We start from the raw sequence: 17,114 nt of genomic DNA on the forward strand, positions 1-17,114 counted from the left end.
CACGAGTGTATTAACAGTTGTCATTAGACACGTCTCTCGCTAGTTTTCTTTCCAGTCTTTGAAATCTTTTGCTCCCTCTGCCAGGCTTCTTCTATACTGTGTGGCTCTCTTTGAATTTCTTGATGATATTTCTCACTCCACGTCTTGATGCATGGAAATGCTGTGATAACTTTGTGTGTCTATCTCCTGCTTTCTGGGCATCACCAATTCTTTTATTAAGCCTAAACTGTTTTTTATTTTGGTGCTTTCTTATCTTACAGCTCAAACCTTTCCTGAAGTTTTGGGTGTTTTTCTGAAATGATTCTGATATTTGTGCAAAAAGAAATCATTTATGCTTTCTAAAGAAAACTCGAATGCTTAGAAATACTGTGTTGAAAGTCCCTTGTTCTCTTAAAACAGCAGTTGGGAAAATTTGGTGGGGGGGGGTCTAATAATTTTGTCCTCATCTGTACCTAATAAAGTGGCTAGTTTGCTATCTTCCATATAAACAAAAACAACAAGCCACCACAGGTACTTTTTTTAGGATGAATGCCAGTAACTCAAAACTAAATACAACCTTGTTTAAAGGCTTGCCAGTGTGCAGCTGAAAAAGAGGAGTCCCCTCCCCAGACATCTCTCCCGCCCCTTCCCAGAATCTGAACTTTTTGTCCCGCTTCTAATGTTTTCATTAGGAAAGTGAGCTCAACCAAGTCAGGGAGGGAAGGATTAGAAAGCAAAGGACCGAACACGGGGCAGAGAGGGAGAAGGGAAGAGCTTTATGGAAGCAGAAATCTTTGGGTTTTTATCCTAATTTTGAGTTAAAAGAGATTTCGGGGCTCTCACTTCTTTGTTTCTTTTCTCTCACACTCCTCACTCTTTGCCACCAGCTGCCCGCCAGGTTTCTGTCTTCATCATGAGCTGCCCCTCCGGCTCCTCGATTGGACTCCTCCTCCTCCTGATTGGCTATGCCGCAGCAGGTAAGTGCGGTGTGTATCGTGGTGGAGGTGGGGGTCACAGGTCAAACAGGAAGAGTCAGAGAACACAGAACAGAGATCAGCGTTTTGATTTGCTAAAACTGATTTATGGATCAGCTTAGTGGAGATACATCCGATCATCTCCATCCTACTACATGTTTGTAGCACAGTGCAATAGACTTTAGAGGTTTACAGATGTGTGTGCGTCTGTGTGTGTGTGTTTGTGTGTGCGTGCTCACATGAGCGCCAAACTGACATCATGCATGTTTGAGTGTGTTCGGGATTTTGCCAGCACATCTGTTACTAATTTAACTGCAGCTCTGGCTACACTTGAGCGAATACGTTGCGAGTATTTCTCAAACGATCACTTCATGTATCGTGTTCATCTGCCGCTTCAAACCAGCATTTCTGAGCTCTGCGTGTTCCAGTGTCACCGAAATCTAATGGAAATTCAGAAATATGTGGGACAATCCCTCAGAGCCAAATCTGTGTGTGACAGCCTCAGAGTGTGAATTACACTGACTTCATACTACAAGAATGGCCAACTGCAGGAAGCAAACAGAGTGAACACACACAAACACACAGACCACAGTTGATGTCATCTAAAAACTTCGTTTTTATTTCACACACTAAGTATGAAAAGATAATTGGGTCATACAATAGTTATATTAAAAAGAAAAGATGTAAATGCTACAAAAAGAAAAAGTAGTGAAAACAGTTGAACTGTCACAGAGCAAGAGGCAAAAGCAGTGGACGTGACAGTTGACTTGTACGCACAGAAACCAGATGGCTTTTCTGATGAACTTAACACGCTGAAAATAGTTCAAGTTCGTTTGTTTTTACATGAAAGAATGGAAGTGTCAGTGAAAAGTGAAGTCAAGTGCAATCAGCTGATTATATTCAAGCAAAGCACGGCTAGTGCTGTCTTTAGTTATTTCACAGTCAGCTGAAAGTAGCATTCAGCTGACTGATGTGTCAACTAAACTGGAGTCACTGCATGCCACCGAACCAGCCATCCATCCATCATCCATCCATCAAGCCAACCATCCATCCATCCATCTAGCAGCCATCCTTCTATCCATCATCCATGCATCAGCCATCCATCCATCCATCCATCCATCCATCCATCCATCCATCCATCCATCCATCCAGCAGCCATCCATGCATCAAGCCAACCATCCATCAAGCCAACCATCCATCCATCCATCCATCCAGCAGCCATCCATGCATCAAGCCAACCATCCATCCATCAAGCCAACCATCCATCCATCCATCCATCCATCCATCCATCCATCCATCCATCCATCCATCCATCCAGCAGCCATCCATCCAGCAGCCATCCATCCATCCATCCATCCATCCAGCAGCCATCCATCCATCAAGCCAACCATCCATCCATCCATCCATCCATCTAGCAGCCATCCTTCTATCCATCATCCATGCATCAGCCATCCATCCATCCATCCATCCATCCATCCATCCATCCATCCATCCATCCATCCATCCATCCATCCAGCAGCCATCCATGCATCAAGCCAACCATCCATCCATCAAGCCAACCATCCATCCATCAAGCCAACCATCCATCCATCCATCCATCCAGCAGCCATCCATCCAGCAGCCATCCATCCATCCATCCATCCATCCATCCATCCATCCAGCAGCCATCCATCCATCCATCCATCCATCCATCCATCCATCCATCCATCCATCCATCCATCCATACATACATACATACATACATACATACATACATACATACATCCATCCATACATACATCCATCTAGCAGCCATCCTTCTATCCATCATCCATCCATCCATCCATCCATCCATCCATACATACATACATACATACATACATACATACATACATACATAGCTTGATTTAAACCTCTACAGGAAATCTCTGTCCTAATTTATGCAGTAACTGAAATCTTGTATCACCAACCTTCCACACCATTCAAGTCATTGTGGTATGCATCGACCTGGCGTGTAGTTATACTTCTCAGGAGGTTCATGTCAGGTTACATAGAAGGCTGTTAAAATGGGGTTCTGGTTCTGGTGTTAGGTACAAAGTAGATCTGACGCAGAAGTATAATTCACGTGTAAGCAGGGATGACCTCCCGCTTCCCAGCTACCTCCTCCAGCTCTTCCGGTGGGATACCAAGACCAAGCCAGCCGAGAGATGTATTCTCTCCTGCTTCTGCTTCTAGGAGGCTTCCAGGAGGCTGTTTTACTCTGAACCCTTTCCAAGTGTCCAAGCTTCTCACTCTATATCTATTTGAGAGTACCACCACCCCAGGGGAAGTAATTTCATTCCTTCTGTCATTGCCAGAAGCTCGTGACCATGGGTAGAAGTAGAAATATGGGTCCACTGGTAAATCACCAACTGTGCTTTTATGCTCAGCTCTCTCTTTACTACAACAGACCAGTACTGCAGAAGGTTTTAAACTGAAAGGAGAAGGTAAAGTTACCCAACCAAAGTGTCAGTTTGGATGTCAGCAGTGTGGAGTAAGGAGGAAAGGTCTGAAATGTCAGCTGACTTGTAGCTTAAACTTTAAAAGTAATGTGGCTGTCAGTTAAACAGTGAGCTCTGACCTGTATTGACTTTTCAATTTTACACTCAGCTGAACTCCTGCTCTCCTATAGAGAGGCATGCAAAGCATCACATACAAACACGCTCAACACACACACCAGGTAGTTGACCTTTGTCCTCAGCTGCAGCTGTGTTAGATCGTCATATCTGTGTTTGCTTTTCCTGTGGTGTGTTTTCTTGATGTGTGTTTACGTGTGCATGTGCATTTCTTAACCTCTTGGAAGAGCTCTGAAAGAGGAAAAACAGTCTTCAGCGAGATGGCCTGAAAGCACATGCCAACATAAACAGGAACAAATGCCTTCTTGCCGTTTGTTAACACAAGCTGGCGATTTCGCATCCGCCCCTTTTTATTGCATCTGCAAAAAAAGGCAGACTCAGTGGGCGCCACATACATCACAAACTTCAGCATGTAGCTCCCCGTTGCAAGTTTTACTCTAAAAGAGCAGGCTGCGCTGTGTACACGCTGACACTTAGATGGAAGCGCAGTTGTGGTTTGGAGGGATTTCAGCCCCCCTCACTCCCAACCAGATCCCCCTTTCTTCCCCCTGTTGTTTTTGATTTTGAAACCAGCAGCACATTCACTACAACAAAAGATTGTGGTTGTTGTGAGATGCAACAGCGAGAACCGCCACTTTGATAAATTCACATCTGGCTCTTTAGTGTAGATCCAGTGTAGGAAAACTTCATGTCTTTTGCAGACTTTTCATAATTCATCTGTCACTGTCAAATCAAAGCAGCGAGCTTTGCCAAGTCCTCATACACAAGAGTGAGTGCAACAAAACCCCCACTGCGGAGCACACACCGAGGCAGACATCTGCTTAGTCCGCTTGCTGGGAAGCCTGATGAATTTAATGTACCTTCCATCATCCATCGCTCTTTCTTGGCCCGATTCCTGCATGTACTGAACTTGGCACTCGCTGGACACCATAATGGTGCTTGTAAAAATGTTTCCATGAGAGGCTGTGGTAAAATCAGGGCAGCTTGATGTTCAGGTACAGCTGAACAAGGGAGTACAACTCTTTGTGTGTTGGCCACAAAAGAAAAAATGACTAATTGACCCCTAACTACAATACTTAGTTAGGGGTCAGGGTCAGCCAAACACTTCATAAAGATCACTAATTCTCAATAACATGCTGTCAAGCCTTAGCCGTCTACATTCACACCAAGTGTTTCGTTGTTTCTAAATGAGAGTGACTTCACAGCTGCAAGCATTCAGCCAGTGGATGAGACAGTCACTTTACTTTATAAAGAATAAATACTATCAAGGGGAGCTTGGCCTGTCGCCGATAAGAAGACGTTAAAAAAAGAAGCAGAGAGCTGCAAGTGAACGGAAGCGTCCCCCAAATACCCGGGCTTCAAAGAGAAACAGATAATTGGAAACTTAAGTGTGAGAAGGGAAATGCCTGGGACAATGCATGTGGCCCTCTCTGGCCTGCTGAAGCGAATTAACACCAAGCATCACGGCTGTCTCCTCAGCATACTAACTGTGGCCTTCAAGTAGGCCTGATCAATCGGCTGCTGTTTAACTAAAGAGTCACATAATTCAAGAAAATATAAACTGTTAAAAGGAGCATTGCATTTGGAAACGAGCAGATAAGCAACATAAGCTAAAAGCACATTTCCTCTGGTTAGTTTTCAGCTCTACATTAAAGATGTACATCAGATGGCAAAGACTTGTTTCTTTATAAGGACATGTAACAATAATATAAACTTTGATATTTGTTTTCTTTGCAAGATAAAGTCAATCTGCACAGAAACCTTTTCAGTTTTAAAGACAAACTAAACCCAACGTGTAATTCTTGAGCTTGTTTACATGGAGTACCGTTGTGTTTGCATAGCCAAACGCTGCACGCATTTAACATATAGATTTAAAAGACACATTCAAGGGGCTTAGGGACACAGCACCCATCAATAAATTAAAATCGTATTTAAAGTACACATGGTATCTTACTGGATTCACATGTTTGCAGGCAATCTGAAGGTTTTATCTGCAGGCTGATTATTTAACCTTCAGAATAATTCATTTATATTTGAAATATATTAATATTCTCTATAATATGAATGTTAACGGCACAGAGACAACACAAAAAATTAAAAACGAAAGGTTTCACATAGTTTTAGGAGTACTTGGCGTAGGGTTTAAGTCCTGTTTGTCTTCAGCTTGGCTAGAAAGAATTATTATCGTTTGTTACGCTGTATGTCTATGATATATAAGGACTTCAGTTCTAATTGGTCACCATGTTTTTAAGTGTTTAGTCAAACAAAACTCTGTTGACTTTCGTGACTGTAGATGCATATACATTCATATGGTACGATCATTGTAGTAAGAAAACTTCAAACTACAGTCAATTGTTTAGCTTAGCTTGACAGAAATAGTGGAAAACATAAGAAATAATGAAACTGGCTTTGTCTGAAGGGAACAAAATCAGCCACAAGCTCCTCTAAAACCTCTCAGACAGAGGAGGAAATACATTTTCATCCTCAAACACTCAGTGAGACAAATGTAGAGATGATGATAGATGCAAGCTAGCTAGCACAGACGCCAGTTTGGGAGTGTTTTTTGTCCTTAGACTAATTCACCTCACCATGAACTCTTCTTCTTCTCATATTTCCCTCCAGTCTTGTTGTCTTTTAACTCCTCTTCTCTCTCGGTTTTTGAAACAGTTTGACAAAGCCCCGAGCTGCCACTCAAGCTAACAAATCCAGAGCCTTTTTGGTGGCATGGATGGAAGAAATATTAGTGGGTAGCCACAAAATTTTGCTTCACCACGAGTCAGTAATACATGAGAATGTGATAATGAAGTCCTGACCACAAGTTAATAAGGCACTGTGGCAACATCTTAGTAATGCATGGCCACAAGATACGAACTCTGTTTACCCACCCGTCAAGTACGGCTATTATCTCATAAAGCAGGAACGAACTGGATTTAATTGGATTTTGTTTTATTTCTGAATGATTATCAAGACCCATCAAGATTTTCATCAGACTGTTAACATTTCCCATGATGTGGTAAACTCCACACGGTTTGCCAACAAAGGGTTTTAGGTTGCCAAATATTGTGTATAAAAAACACTTTGGACTCATAGATATGAGCAATGTTGACAGGAAGTGCCTTTATTTCTTATTTAGTGGTTACAATGATGTTAGAAACAAGAGGCAAGAGTTTGTACATTATTCTTCGTAAAGCTACAGTATGTTGGCAAGAATATTCAGTTTGAACCACACCCATGTGGTTATTATTTGAGGCTTGCTCTATTTTTTAAATGTATTCATGCTTTGGGGGGATAACAGCCCTATTAAGCCCAGAGTTGTAGGTAAATGGCAGATTTCACATCTTATGGCTATGCACTGCTAAGACACTGCCATGTTTAAATGATGTGCTTCCCGTGCATAATTAAACTGTGACCAGCAGCTGCATGTCCCGTAAAAACACGCCTGCTTTTGCATTATCTTTGCATGCAGTTGCATTGTTCTAATTTACCTCCAATCCTGCATGAACACAGTGAGCCTAGGATTACACAACTCTGAGCTGATATAAAACAGATGAGTGATCCGTCTTTTAGTTCAGCTCTCCTAATCAGCTGGCTAGTTCCTGTAGTGTGTGACTAAAGTTTTGTTAAGCTCACAGGAATAAATTCATCTCCTTATTCTCGTCTCTCATACGGTGTTAAAAACAGCATATTATTAAGTACCTTTCATGATTCATTATTATATCTTGTTTGCTTATACTGTGCATCTGTAACACTGAGTATACATCTAATGTGTTTTCAGGTCCTGAGCCCCACCTTCTGCCTCAAGCAGTGCGTTCAAGCGCCTGTCAGGAGCACACGAATCTTCACCACCGCCTGGATGTAGTGGAGAAGGTGTAGTTTCTAATCTAACCTCACATTTAGGCCTCAGTGGTTTGAAACCATCAGGGTTTGGAAGTCCCTCCCTCCTTGGTTTTGACAGAATGAATGCCCAATATTCCTCAACATTTCCTTTTTCATAACATTATTAATACACTAGTGATCTACTCCAGATCTCTACATCATCTCATCCAGCAAACCCCAGTCCTACTCAGACCTTACCTTGCGTTACCAGCTGTTTTGGGAAACTGTTTTATTCATTCAGATTCATCAGTGATGATTCTATTATTCATACTACAACTTATTAATGTATTATTTACTTGTCAACCACGCATGTCTCACGCTTCCTGCAGCAAGTGGAGGACACAGTTGAAAAGTTGGAGGTTGAGCTGGCTGCTCTTCTGGATGCCATTGAGGCCCCAAAGTGGCGCCACCTGATGGACAATGTGGGAAAGACGGCTGTGGACATCCTTGAAGATCCAGTAGAGAGAAGCCAGTCCTGAGCCAAGCAGACATCCATATAGGGTGGACTTTGAATTTTCTTGTTAAAGAGAAACTGTCTATGCATTTATTCTATATTTTTCCATATGAAGTTTGTATCATACAAAAAAAAGAAAAAAAAAGAGGAATTGTTTTGAACAAAGCCAAGCCTCTGCATTATGTATACTTACAAATCCTGTGACAGCCTTGTCTCTATTCTAGTCAGTCCTAGATTCCTCTTCACTGTACGCTGCTATTTAGAGATCAGTTCACCAGGGACGCCTCTGTTCACCCAGTACATGCCCCTGCTCTTCACTGCCCCCTACTGTCTGCAAACAAACTTTGCCATTAAAGCTGCATTTGGGTAAAAATGACACACACGCCAAATTATTGGAAGGAGATTTATTTTCATTATCAAAGCGATTGAAGCAGCATGTTTTCTGAACACACGGAGCAGTTTCCGTTTCAGCAACAAGGCCTTTTACTGATTCCCTGTAAAAATCCTGCAGCACAAGAACATTATGCAAAGTAGGATCATAAGGGAGGAAACGAGTGGCATGGATCACATTTTTCTTCTTGATTTCTTTTCTCGACGGGGCACTGAGTTTCAAACTGTAACCACAGACTTAAGACACCTACAGAATCTCAAAAGAGTCGGTGAGAAAATGGTTGAGACATGCTGCTGCTGGTCAAATTATATAGCATGATGGCTTGTTTTAAAACACAGAACATTAATACATGAAGAAATATGTCGGGAGGGTTTGCACGCACGATCCAAGTAGGAATGATCACTGATATCAAGGAACGAAAGCCTAGATTAGTTTGGTGTAACTTTGAGAAAAGTTACGCCTAAATTAACTGTTAAAATCAAATATTTTCCATTTACATAATTAACACATTGTTCCACACACTCCTCAGGCCTACGGTGAGTCTGATGCTGTGCCGACAGAGTCTGAGAAATAACCACAAATGGAGACAATCAGTTTTGTTTTTTTTTTTTTTTTCTTTTTCTTTTTTAATGCAGCAATTTCTGTATTGAGGTGAAGTGAAAACATGCCCCAGTTTCAAATCTTCATCTTCTGCTGCAGAGACAACAATGCAACACTTAATCCACAACAGACACACAGCTGCTGACCTCATTCCACTCACCATGAGGGTACGAGCCTGTATACTTGGAACAAAGCATTAAGACAACCTACAGGATGTCAAAAAGGTACTGCATATCATCTAAAATATCATGCCGTCCATGTAACACTGGGATTATACAATTTGTACAGCTTAAAGTAAACAGTCACGCAGGCCGGTTATACTCTGATTTTGGACTGTGTCGATAATCAGGTGAGCGTCGAGGTATGCTATTACCAAAAGCTTGTGCATGCACAAATCAGCCGGTAGGGCTCAAGCTCCAGGCTTTGGCAAAAAACAGGCTTATACTGTAAAGGTACATGCAAAAATAAAAGCACAGGGCTCAAGACTATTCAATTTCTCACACGTTTTGGCAGACTTGGAAGATAACATTTCATGTCTCTTTAAGAAAGCTTCTTAATCTAATCATAATGTAGTGTTTTAAAGAAACAGCTTACTTTTGGGAAACACACCTATTTGCTTTCCCTTTGGGAACAAGGTCAAAGCATCTGTCACGTTTGAGCGTCAACTGTACAGCTAGAGCTGGGGAACTGTTAGCCTAGCTTAACAGTGGAAGTTACGTCATTTTATCAACTTCCTACTTGTCTGAGTTTTATTGGAGGTTTAAAAATTCAACAAGCGCTTAATAATAGATCCATTTTATTAAAAAAAAAAAAAACCTTTATCAAGCAGTCAGCCTGCGTTTTGAAAGTATCAGCTATTAGGTTAGCTTAAAATTAGCTATGGTGACTACACAGCAGCCATTTTGACATAAAATGCTAAATAAACATAGGTCAACTTATCACATTAATTAAAGCTTTTCAAAGTTAAAATAACAGAACGTTCATTAATGTCATTTGTAGAACATGTTTACCTGGTATTTCATATTAAAAAGGCTGGTGTGAAGAAGCTGTAATCACAAGTCTCCGTATCCTAGCGTCGAATGTTAGCAAGCTAGCTAAGAGCTAACATGTCATAAGCCAAATATGATACTGTCTTTTGTCTCTTTTGATAGAGGTTAATGCTATGTTCACATCATATCAGAGTTACTGTGAACACTGTAAATATTTTTCAACCCTGCATGTGCGAAACTGCATGTGAGTAAAACGACTCAGCTCCTAGAAAAAATATTCATTGTGAGCTAGGCTAACACATCGATCTGTCATATGAGACTAATAGTGAAGAAGCCCACACCTGAATTAATAAGCTATGTATTATTACAGTAGACTATACGGAGCTCTGTGTGCTTTATATTTCATGTTAGATTGATATTCAAGTTTCCATTTGAAACATGTCAACTGGTAACACTTTACTATCAAGTGACATTACTTGAATAAAATGTATCAGAGTTTGGCTTTTTTTCATAATTATGTTAGAACAATCTGTTACTAGGCAACTCTCACATTATAACACTGAAAGAACATTAACACAGAATTTATCAAGTTCTTATTTGTAGCTTTAAAAACAGAAAGACGTTACAAAGCTAGAGCTGCCCTGCCAGCAAAATCCCAACTCTTGCCTGTCACATGACCATCAGCCCGAAATCAAACCATTGGTGGTTCAGCAGCCCAGTTAGTGGTGTAGCTACATGTTGAACGTTTTATCCATCCTTTAAGGACCACTCATTCACTACATCTAGCTGTTTAACCTGCAGAGCACATTAACACTACATTAATATTTATATAAGAATTAATCACACAAGACAAATGTTAACTTCTAAGCTTTTACAGGTTTTGGTAAGGTGTTTTGCCCTGTGGCTACTCTTTATGTTAAGCTAGGCTAATCACTACCTGACTCTAGCTCTTTATTTAAAACAAAGACATGAGTATCGATCTTCCCCGGAAAGCCACTGGGCCTAAATTAATCCCCCTGTTGGCCACAAGAACAAATTTTTTTTAAAATACAAAAGCTTCAGTCATCAAGTTGGTTAATAGCTGGGCATTAACTGTTTCTGTTGGCTGTTTAGGCAAAAGTAAATAAAGAGTGAAGCAAATATTGTAGCTAATACTGTTTTACCTGTTCATGTGATATTTCACTCATGTCCTCTAATTACACTGTGGAGGCTAGACCATTCGTTGACCGAGCAGAGTGGGAGTGCAGAGATGCACTTAGGCCAACACTGTTCTGTCTGCACCTCACAATTAACATTACAGCAGGCAATGGCACAAAATTAACTGAGTGCAACATTAAATTGTGGCTCCAACCCCCAAAGGTCAGTCAAAGCTGCCGGGGTAAACAGCTTTACTGGTGGAAATGCTGCATCAAGACAGCAAACAGGTGTATTTCCCAAGATGCATTACCTGAAATAGACAGTTTGCACATCATCACGTTATGATTGTATAAATTACGATGTCTTCACTTGCAGAAATAACTGACTTTATGTTATCAGAGGGATAAAGAGACATACATTCACACACTCAAAGTTCCTTAGAAATGGTTGCAAATGGTAGAAAAGCTTTGGCATATATTGCCTACAAGTTGTGCCTGCACACTTGGAAAGAAGAGCGGGATGAAGTGGTGTGAAGCTTCACACAGCTCTTCCTTAAGTTACGTCGAGTTAGCAGTCCCACATAAAACTGTGGTCAGTTTAATTACCTACACTGTATGCTATTTACACGGTTTTTCAATTTGTTAGGCCTTCAGGTTTTTAAGGTGGTCTTTTGCTACATATTCTCAGACTGAGATTAACGGCACCACCCTAAAATGTACCACTCTCACTACGACAATCAAAGAGTAGCTTATCTGTGCAGTTTGATGTACCGACAGGGCACAGCTACCCCAAACCAACCTCTACAGGGAGATGATCTTTATCCTAAACTAAGCACTTAACAAGATGATGAAGTCTAGTAAAGCAAACAGAGCTTTCTTATAGATGTGTAAAGGATGCCATTGTTGGCAGTGAGCTGAGTTTCAGAACCCTCTTTGGGTCAGAGCTTGGTGCAGGGCTAAAATACTAAATCTTCGTAAGCATTTTGGACACAGTGACAAGCACAACTTTTCATTCTGATTGCTGGACTGATTTTAACTTCAGTACCTTCTCCTCCTAAAAAGGCCTGAAGGGGAAAAAAGAAAAAACAGCTAGCTGGTTAAGACTTAAAAGAGGAAAATCTGCCCTATAACGCATCCATGGCTACGGTGTGATTAACAAATACCGATCATCATCGACAGGCACAACTTTAAACAGGTTTACAACATGAAACCAGTCACACTGTCTTTGCTGACTGCAGACAGCCATCAACACTTACTGGAAATGTATCACAGGAAGGTGTTGCAACAAGAGGAAGGCGCTCCAGGAGGAAAAAAATGTTCCAAATTAGGGCACACATCACATGAAAGGGGGGGAAGAGTGAACTGAAGACACAGGCAATAAAATAAACCGAGTGCCTTCGTGTGATGAATAATTCAGTCGTCCCCCATCGGATCTGGAACAGGGATAATAAAGGGAGGCACCTCCACCAAAACCACTAACCTTATTCAAAAAGCCGTAGACTGCTATTGCTCGGGATGTCATCATGCTCGTGTGGCTCTCTGCTTATGGAACGACACCTCCTAGTAAGTGATACCTTATTATTTTGTCATGCTATACTGTAACATTGCATAGAAGTTGGAGCTTACTCTAGGGCGGTAGGTACAATAGGCAGGGACTCTCTGGGATTCTGCTTCATTCATGCCTTACCAAAAAGATGCTATGGGGGGGCGGGGGGTGTAAATGAGGGGAACCGTTATGGGAGCTGCTGCTGTGCGCCAAGTTGCCCCGCTGTCATTTTTCTCCGCTGTAGGCTACGACATGAGAGAGAGGTGAGAAGGTATCTGTTGGCATGGCACAAACACCGCAGCCGCCAGAGAGAGCTGCCATCGTCACTGTGAGGCGATGTGGCGCTAGCAGCTGCCGGGGGAGGAACACACTGAGCCGCACATGCTCAGTTTGGAGGCAGACTCGGGAGCCTGCTCGGGATCAGCTTCCGGTCCTGGTTCTGGCTCGTTCGCGTCCTCATCGGCGGCTCCGCTTTCTGCCTCTCCGTCCCCGTCGCCGCTAGCGTCATAATTCCCGGCCTCTGACTGACCCTCCTCCTGACGCTTTTTCAACCTGAGGAACACAGTGACTCATGAATATGTGTGCATGTTTGCCAGGTGCACTTCTTTTCGTTCTTCTCCTTCCCTTCACTCTCCAATCGCCTGCTACAGGTGGCTGCCTCTAACCTGGACGTCTCTTCCTGTTCTAAGGTAGTTCTTCCTTGCCGCAGTCACCAAGTACCTGCTCAGAGGGGATACATCTTATAGTTTGAGTCTGTCTTTAATATTATTATCTCACTACACAAACCCATTCAAGATAAACTAACTGTGAACTGGCTCTATATAAATAAAACTAAATCACCACATTTATGATGGCAGCCGAGATATGCCCCCATGTTGTGTAATTAAATTATTTTTCCAAACTTTTGAGCTATAAAATCCTCAGAAAAATAGTCAAGAGGCCTTTAGACTTTACTATATAATGCACATCACTGCACATAATTCTAGACATTATGCCCTCTATTATAAATAGAAGTAACATGCCATTAATGTCATGGCCACGTAGGGGGGAAAATACACTGATATCGCTGCAGCAACGTCTGACAGCAGGAGAAACTGGAGCAGTCAAAACAATCAGACGGGTCTTAAACAAACCTCCAGATTAGTCAAACAATCAGTATGCACAGTCAGAAATGTTTGATTGTGTGCTGTATCTGCAACGTAACAAACACAACAGAGGGGAAAAAGGTGGAAAAAATAAATGAAGTCGCCCATACAGAAAAGAAATGTAGTAAATATTTATGTATAATGTGACTCATACAAGGTACATTCCTTATACTATCGTATGAAAGTGGCATCCTCAGCATTTTGATCATACAAGACATTACACTTGATCCATATTGTTGTTGTTATTGATATATTTGGGAGGTTTTTATGGGTTTTAATATCGAGCTAATTGTTTACCTATCAATCTAACCTTATTTTCTTCCTTGTTTGCTTATGGACAGCTCTCTTAAGATCCTGCCAAAGCATTTTAGTTGGTTTGAGGTCTGGGCCATAGTAACACCTTGATTTCTTTCTTTTTTAGCCATTCTGTTGTAAATTTGATGATGCACTTAGCACCGTTGTCATGTTGCATGACCCAGTTTCTGCCACGCTTTAGCTGACACGATGGTCTCATTTGACTCTAGAATACTTTGTTTTACAGAGCAGATCATGGACTGTGAGGTATCCAGGTCCCATGGTTGCAAAAAAACTCCAAAAACCAAACTCAAATCAACACCCCTCCACCTCCGTGCTTGGCCGTTATTATAAGGAGTTTGAGCTGATGAGCTGGTTTGGGTTAGGCCAAACATGGCACTATCCATTACAGCCAAACATCTCCATTTTAGTCTTCTATGTTTAAAAGACATGATTACAGAAGTGTTGTAGTGTGTTCAGATGTAACTTTCCAAAGCAAACCTCTGCATCCAGTGAAATGAAGCTTTTTCCTGGCAACCCTTTTTAACAAACCATCCCTGCTCCCTCGTTTTCTAATCGTACTGTCATGAAATGTAACATTTAACACTCTAACTGTTGCCTGTACAGTCTGAGATGCAGGTGTTTTGCAGTTTCGCTGAGCATTGCATGGAAGACTCCTTGAACGATTGCGGCATTGTCACATACGTGAATGCTCCACACCTAAAGACAGGCGTCCATACTTGCTGATGCCTAATTAATCAAGTGCAGCAGCTACTTATACTCTTAATTCCTATGGAAGCAGTAAGGGTGTACAGTGGTCCCTCGCTATAACGCGGTTAATCTTCCGCGGCCTCGCTCTTTTGTACATTTTTTTTGGTGCAATTTTGCATGGTTTTTTTTTTTTAAACAGCACATTGTGTTCTGCGTCCTGATTGGCTGTAGACCATTGTCAATCAATCTCGTGCCGTATCTCCTGTACAGTACAGAATGCGTTCAGCCTGTCAAATACATAAATCTTCTGTTGCTAGCAGTGTGACTGTGAAGTGCTGTACTGTAAGTTTTCTCCCCAACAAACACAACAATGCCGACGAAACGCTTTGCACCGTCAGAGTCACCTGCGGTAGCACCCAAAAGGTCAAGGAAGATGCTAACCATTGCACAAAAAGTTGGACTTGTGGACATGTTAAAGGAAGGTAGAAGTTACCGTCTGAGTTACCCGTCTGAGAAAAGTGTATAAAGTGTGTAGTGAGTGAAAAAAATAAAGCTTTCACCTATCACAGGTTTTTTTTTTTTTAACTTAACTCCAGCGATAAACGAGGGAACAATGTACTGAGCTTTTTATAGGACTGCAAAGAGTCCTTTGGAACTTTTTTCACACGACTGTTTATTTTCACAAGTCAGACATTGTGTAAGACTCTACTTTTTGTCCGTTTCTTACATGAATCTTATGAAATGAGCATGCAAAAACATCTGCATGGGGAAAAATGTAAAAGGAGACACTTTCATGATTAAACAGTAAAGGCGTTTAAGTTTGATATAATATCTACAAGCACAGGCTGTGAGAAATTTGTATTTTTTTGCATTCCCCCCCAGATGTTTCTCAGCACCAGTAGCACCTTGAAAAACAAGAACCTTAACATATTTGAAACTATGTATTATTACAGGACTGAATGCTAGCATACTGGTTAATGCCGACACTTTACAGCAGGAAGACAGCACCTGCTTTGGTCCTCCTGATCAACTGAGCCTCTTATATGTTCTCCCTGTGCCTGCATTGGTTCCTGATTGACATGATTGTGACATAACTGTTAAGCTGACTGTTGATTCTAGCAAGGGAAACAAGGACAAGGACGAAGATGCTTTGTTACCTTAAACTGCTATATCATTTTAAAGTCTCAATTTGTCTTTTGTGCATGGATTTTATGCAATTTAATAAAAGAAACAGTAAAATGTGCCAACCTCTTGTCTCAGGGGTTTATGGGCAAAATATCTAGTTTTAACTGTAATTAAAGTGTCACTAATTTAGCTAAATTACTGCCGTTGGTTTTCTAAATATATGATTGCTGCCCCCCAAAAATAAGAGGTTGCGAGATAGCTTTAAGATCAAAGACAAATGAACCCCTATGTTGCCTCACAATCTAAGAAAAGAAACATGAAAGAAGATTAAATTTAGCTCCAGCTGAGGATATCAATCCGATTGTTTAAAGGGCAAACAAGGCAAGTGGCAGGAATGTTTCTGTCCTTTGCATTCGTTCTAAAAGGATGACACTAATGGTAGCTAATTTCATTCTGGCTGCGTTGAATAAAAAAAAGAAACCTCTGCTTTTAGCCCGTGTTATAGACGGTCTGCTGCTCTTCTGTTCTCTTACTTCTCTCGGTTGAAGATCATGAACTCTTGCTGCACCACTTCAAGGCACTCCTGTAGATAGTCGTTCTCCTGCAGGCAGATGACAGACAAAGCACACTCATCGTCACCTTACACATCGACCTCATCATCATCAGCATCATCAAGAACCGCAGATTAAAAAAAAAACACAAAACAAAACTTGACGTCAACTTCAATCTGTCAAGTGCGTGACCTCCCAGGGATATTCATCCTTCCCCCTCGTTGCTCTTTTAAACAAGTCATGAATTGTTTGTGAGCTCTCCTCAAATTGGATGTTTGGCCCAAGACGAAAATAGAAGCTCATATTTCCAAAAGCACTTGGGGCCATGACAACGGCACCGAAGGCTTCATAATTTAATAATCTCAGTAATAACGCAGTATGAGTACACGCAAGCGGGCACACACGCATGTATGTGCTCCACACACAGCGCCTCACAACCCTATTGTTAGAGGTGCACGCTCTTTGCACATGTTCATCAGCCCTGATAACACGTGACACACGCACACGCGCTGATGTCATGAGGAGCGTCTGATGGGTGCAGGCTGCTTTTCATAAATACAGAGAGGACGTCTCCCGTCTGTGGTAAATAATGTCTCAATCAAACATAACACCAAGGCAAAGAAACAGAGACTGCACTGCTGCAGTTACACTGATCCTGCTCACAGCACACACAAATCAGACAGCAGACCTCATCACGCATTAAGGCAAAATGAGGAGGACATTTATATCTTGCATTGCTATTCATCTGC

The 17,114-nt window shown here is 41.6% G+C and overlaps 2 protein-coding genes across 3 annotated transcripts in view; one reads left to right on the forward strand and one right to left on the reverse strand.

The window, feature by feature from the left end:
* The first annotated feature begins 657 nt into the window (after positions 1-657).
* Positions 658-9,114, forward strand: LOC147315517 (placenta-specific protein 9-like). Its single transcript, XM_086258377.1, has 3 exons — positions 658-956; positions 7,323-7,414; positions 7,753-9,114. Exons 1-3 carry the CDS (start codon positions 893-895, stop codon positions 7,900-7,902), a joined length of 306 nt encoding a protein of 101 aa, XP_086114503.1. The 5' UTR covers positions 658-892; the 3' UTR covers positions 7,903-9,114.
* stk32c (serine/threonine kinase 32C) overlaps positions 8,032-17,114 on the reverse strand; it is a 106,133-nt gene continuing 97,050 nt past the window's right edge. For both annotated transcript variants that reach the window (XM_086258374.1, XM_086258373.1), the window contains 2 exons: positions 16,348-16,415; positions 8,032-13,091 (listed from right to left, as the gene is read on the reverse strand). In XM_086258374.1, the coding sequence (XP_086114500.1) occupies positions 12,884-13,091; positions 16,348-16,415 (276 nt within the window). In that variant the 3' untranslated portion in view covers positions 8,032-12,883. The remainder of the gene's footprint in view (positions 13,092-16,347; positions 16,416-17,114) is intronic.

The sequence above is a fragment of the Aulonocara sp. 'chitande type north' Nkhata Bay genome, linkage group LG13 (genome assembly GCF_057382095.1).
Source record: "Aulonocara sp. 'chitande type north' Nkhata Bay isolate Kocher_YH1m ecotype deep benthic linkage group LG13, A_spYH_male_GT1.1, whole genome shotgun sequence".
NCBI classification, from domain to species: Eukaryota; Metazoa; Chordata; class Actinopteri; order Cichliformes; family Cichlidae; genus Aulonocara; species Aulonocara sp. 'chitande type north' Nkhata Bay.

Bases quoted from the DNA above. Each gene is read 5' to 3' on its own strand.
- LOC147315517 (XM_086258377.1), top strand. From the start codon at position 893: ATGAGCTGCCCCTCCGGCTCCTCGATTGGACTCCTCCTCCTCCTGATT. The intron at 957-7,322 runs GTAAGTGCGGTG...ATGTGTTTTCAG, and splicing joins GATTGGCTATGCCGCAGCAG to GTCCTGAGCCCCACCTTCTG. The intron at 7,415-7,752 runs GTGTAGTTTCTA...CGCTTCCTGCAG, and splicing joins GCCTGGATGTAGTGGAGAAG to CAAGTGGAGGACACAGTTGA.